Source organism: Otolemur garnettii, unplaced genomic scaffold (assembly GCF_000181295.1).
Source record: "Otolemur garnettii isolate 467f Iridium unplaced genomic scaffold, OtoGar3 scaffold00010, whole genome shotgun sequence".
NCBI lineage: Eukaryota > Metazoa > Chordata > Mammalia > Primates > Galagidae > Otolemur > Otolemur garnettii.
Genome location: NW_003852405.1, coordinates 28,853,180 through 28,857,850, shown reverse-complemented (window position 1 = coordinate 28,857,850; position 4,671 = coordinate 28,853,180). Strand labels below are relative to the sequence as shown.

At 38.1% G+C, this 4,671-nt stretch overlaps 1 protein-coding gene across 2 annotated transcripts in view; it reads right to left on the bottom strand.

The window, feature by feature from the left end:
• USP33 (ubiquitin specific peptidase 33) overlaps window positions 1-4,671 on the bottom strand; it is a 63,115-nt gene that overhangs the window by 46,074 nt on the left and 12,370 nt on the right. For both annotated transcript variants that reach the window (XM_023509805.1, XM_012801734.1), the window contains exons 3-5: window positions 4,397-4,450; window positions 3,632-3,694; window positions 2,069-2,221 (exon numbers count right to left, since the gene is read on the bottom strand). In XM_023509805.1, the coding sequence (XP_023365573.1) occupies window positions 2,069-2,221; window positions 3,632-3,694; window positions 4,397-4,450 (270 nt within the window). The remainder of the gene's footprint in view (window positions 1-2,068; window positions 2,222-3,631; window positions 3,695-4,396; window positions 4,451-4,671) is intronic.

Genomic DNA, 4,671 nt, shown 5'->3' with positions numbered 1-4,671 from the left:
AAAAAAAAAAAAAAGGAGGAGGGTGGTGCCTGTGGCTCAGTGAGTAGGGCACCAGCCCCATACACCAAGCATGGCCAGTTCGAACCTGGCCCCAGCCAAACTGTAACAACAACAACAAAGAAAATAGCCAGGTGTTGTGGTGGACGCCTGTAGTCCCAGCTACTCAGGAGGCTGAGGCAAGAGCATTGCCTAAGCCCAATAGCTAGAGGTTGCTGTGAGTTGTGACCCCACAGCCCTCTACTGAGGGCAACAAAGTGAGACTAGAAAAGGAAAGAGAAAATAAAGGGAAGGGGAAGGGGAAAGGGAAAGGGAAAAGGAAAAGGAAAGGAAAAGAAAAGAAAAGAAAAGTTTAATTATTTTGAGAAAGGTAGACAAGCTGCTATCCCAGGTCTGGCTTTATCCACTTCCATGAATCTCAAGAATCCCTTTTCAAGTCCAGTCTTCTCTGGTCCTTTCATTATGCTTTCAAAGTAAGACATCCTCTGCCCTTTATCATCTGAAGTTAATTAATTCATATACCTCAGTTTTCTTATTTATAAAATAGAGCTAATGAATTGTACCTATCTAACAGGGCTATGAGGGATAAATTTGTGAGGAGTGTCCAAATCAATGCCAATCAAAAAATTAGTCAAGAAATATTGTCTACATTCTTATCATCATCATCATCTCATCTTATCTTTTGATCTTTCTTTTCTTTTCCTTTTTTTTTTTCAGACAAAGCCTCAAAGCTGTCATCCTGGGTGGAGTGATATGGCATCACAGCCCACAGCAACCTCCAACTCCTGGGCTCAAACGATTCTCTTGCCTCAGCCTCCCAAGTAGCTGGGACTACAGGTACCCACCATTTTTTTGGTTGCAGTTGTCATTGTTGTCTGCCAATCCTGGACTGGATTTGAACCCGCCAGCTCTGGTATATGTGGCTACTGCCTTAGCCACTTGAGCTACAGGCACTGAGCATGATCTTTATTTTCATTAGTATAGCTGCATCCACCCCAAAACAAAAGGGAGAACCCCAGGAATCCTCTAGCAGGTTCTTCTCCGCAGCCTTCCCTGTGTATCAACCAGTGTCTCTTTTCCTTCCCTATTACCGTTTCCTACTCCAGACCTCATCATCACTTCGCTGACCCCTTCTAACTGCCCCTTAACAGGCTCTCATGTTTTGTCTTTTCAATGTATGTACCACTTAGTTCCAAAGTTCCGGTACTGAAACAGAATGGATGATCCAGGGCAGGACACTACAGAAATTTTTGTGTGTGTATGTGAAGCAAGAGGAATTTTATTCTTTTATTTTTAATTTTTATAGGTACATAACAGTTGCATGTATTTATGGGATACCTGTGATATTTTGATACAAGTGTACAATGTGTAATGATCAAATCAGGGCAACTGGGAATCATTTACCATTTCTTTGTGTTATGAAGAACTATTTGAAACAAAACTCTGTACATTACTGAATTTATGGGGTATAATGTGCTGATTTTGTATACAATTTGGAATGCTTACATCAAATTGGTTCACACAGCCTTCACCTCACTTACTTAATTGTTGCGTTAAGACATTATACTCTACTCTTAATAAATTTAACATGTAACCTTGCAATATGCACAATAGGTGAGGTCCCACCAAGTACCCTCCCTCCATCTAGCCAGCCCCCTCCCCTCTCCTCACCCTCCCCTTTCCTCCTTCATTCTAGGCTACACTTGTGTTTTATCGTTCATATGAAGGTGTGAGTGATTATGTATTGGTTTCATAATAGTACTGAATACACTGGATACTTTCTCTTCCATTCTTGAGACACTTTACTAAGAAGAATGTTTCAGCTCCATCCATGCAAACATAAAAGAGGTAAAGTCTCCATCTTTTCATGGCCGCATAGTATTCCATGGTGTACACATACCACAACTTGTTAATCCATTCATGGGGCAATGGGCACTTGGGCTGCTTCCATGACAGAAATTTTTTTTAAAGTACATGTTAGGCAAGATTCCTTTTCTAAATCTCAACCATAGGACAAATTCTGAAATTATTACCTGTTTGTTATCTTAATTAAATGAATTGAGATTATTACCTGCACACTGTTCTCTTGTGTTTGGAGAGGTTGTCTTACATGAGGCAATGAAGGCTGAGTTCCTAATTTCCTATCCAAAAATACTTCTTTGCTGCAAGCGTAACACCATACTCGAAGAGTGGTAAGGTTCACAGTTAGATAATGTTTTGTCTCCTGTACAATTTCATGGCAGAGAAAGAAGGGGAGCCAAATTAGACATGCTCGAAAACATTTCTTCAAGATTATATAGAGCATAAACTAAGGGCCTTTGATAAATAATACACTGAAAAAAGATAACATAGAGCTTCAAAAAACAGTTCTTCAGATAAACTGTTGAAGTCTAGTGAATAGTAATAATATCTCAGTCTACTCTAGAAGTTATTCCTTTGTCATTTTCCTCCCACTATGCATTATACAAAGACAAATGCAAGAATGTAAGATACTGCTCTGCATTTCACAAGTAAGTGGACTACAAGGAAATAACTGACAATAGCAAGTAACTATTCTAGGAAATCAGAATAGCAAAAGAACACAAAAGACACAGATCAAGCTCAAGCAATAGGGAATATATGATCTTGGACAGATAAAAGTTCAGCCTTTCTCAACCAGAATTTTGCAAGAGAATTTTAACCCTACAGAAAATGACTTGAGTGACTACATAGCAAGTACTATTTTAGATACACAGAAGAGAAGTAAATTATGTACACTGATGTCATAAGGCTTTGGGTATTTGAGCTTAATTAATCCTCTGGAGAATCCTGGCTGACAACAGTTGATGTTGTAGAGACATCAATACACATCTTAAAACAGTGCATTTAAGAAACCTACAGTGTAGAATGAGAGCTCTATCTAATACTATAAAATAGGCATGCCAGAGTCACATAGGAAGAATCAAACAACCAGAACAAAGCAGAAAGGGGACTCTAGTCCGAATGATGTGCAGGAATAGGCAGTACGATACCAGTGAGACTTGAAGACAACCAGGCCATGACACAAACCCGAACATGCACTCTCCAGTTTCAAGCTCGATCTCCTCCTCATACTAGCTGCCACCTCCATACCTCTGGACGTGTACTTTTTAAATCAATACTTTTTTTTCTGAAACAGTCTCACCCTGTTGACCTGGCTAGAGTGCTGTGGCATCAGTCTAGTTCACAGCAACTTCAAACTCCTGAGTTCAAGCGATCCTCCTGCCTCAGCCTCCTAAGTAGCTGGGACTATAAGCACCTGCCACAACACCCAGCTAATTTTTCTGTTTTTAGTAGGGAAGGGGTCTTGTTCTTGCTCAGGCTGGTCTCCAACTTCTGAGCTTAAGGGATCCTCCCACCACGGCCTCCCAGAGTGCTGAGATTACAGCCGTGAGCCACCGCGCCCAGCTCTAAATCAATACTTTCCTAATTATAATTCTACTCTAATATTGATCTTCTTCACACCTCCCTACCTTTCACAGATAGTATAAGTGAAGTTTTAACTCATAAAAAAGCACAAAGTTTTGAATCACAGCATGAATTAATAACACTACACTGGGTCCCTCTCCTTCAGGGTCTCATTTTTAAAACATCGTGAACATTTTCATATACATACCTGAGAGTGTATGGTGCTGTGATCTACTTGGGACTCACCACAGCCAACATATGAACACCTATTCTGTAAATAATCATACAGGAAGTAAAATAAGGTATTTCATACATTCATATTTATAATAACATTACAGGTACAATTATATTTACAATTAAGTTTTGATTACATATTTCAACACAATGAGTAAATGAATTTCCATCGTCAGTTAATTTAACCAAAAGATACAAGGCACAAAATAAAACCAGAATATATATTTCTAAGCTAAAAGCTACATCATTTAATTTTTTCTTTTTTTTTTTGAGACAGTCTCGCTATGTCACCCTCAACATCACAGCTCACAGCAACTTCAAACTCCTGGGCTTATTCGATTTTTATGCCTCAGCCTCCCAAGTAGCTGGGACTACAGGAGCGCGCCACAATGCCGAGCTATTTTTTGTTGCAGTTATCATTGCTGTTTAGCTGGCCTGGGTTGGGTTCGAAATGCCAGCCTCAGTGTATGTGGTTGGCACTATAACCACTGTGCTACAGGTGCTGAGTCAAAAAAGCTACGTCATTTCTAATAGTCATAAAATATCTCAGAATGATTTACTAAAAATTCTGGAAAAACGCTAAGTTATTTTAATTTTTTGTTATCAATAATGATCTTCTAAAACCATGTTTATTTACAAAAATCCCTTCAAGTGTCAAAATTTGTTCGGGTCATGATCATTCAGATTTACATTTATTATTATTATTATAGCAAACTTTAAGGAAAAAACATATACATACCTCCAGACATGCCCAAAGATTTGGTCCTCTGACTTTACAATCCTGACAAGTACCCTATAAAAAGAAATCAAAATTACATTTGTTATACTGACACACCAAACACAATTCACTAATAACACTATATTTTAGAAACAGACTCATGAACATACAGTACTATAGTAATTTCTGAAAAAGTATTTGGGAGAAAAGTAAATATAATTTTACATATTTTAAAAAATATATTTAGAAAAATATATATATTCCATATTACATTTAGAAAAAAAAAAAAAAAAAAA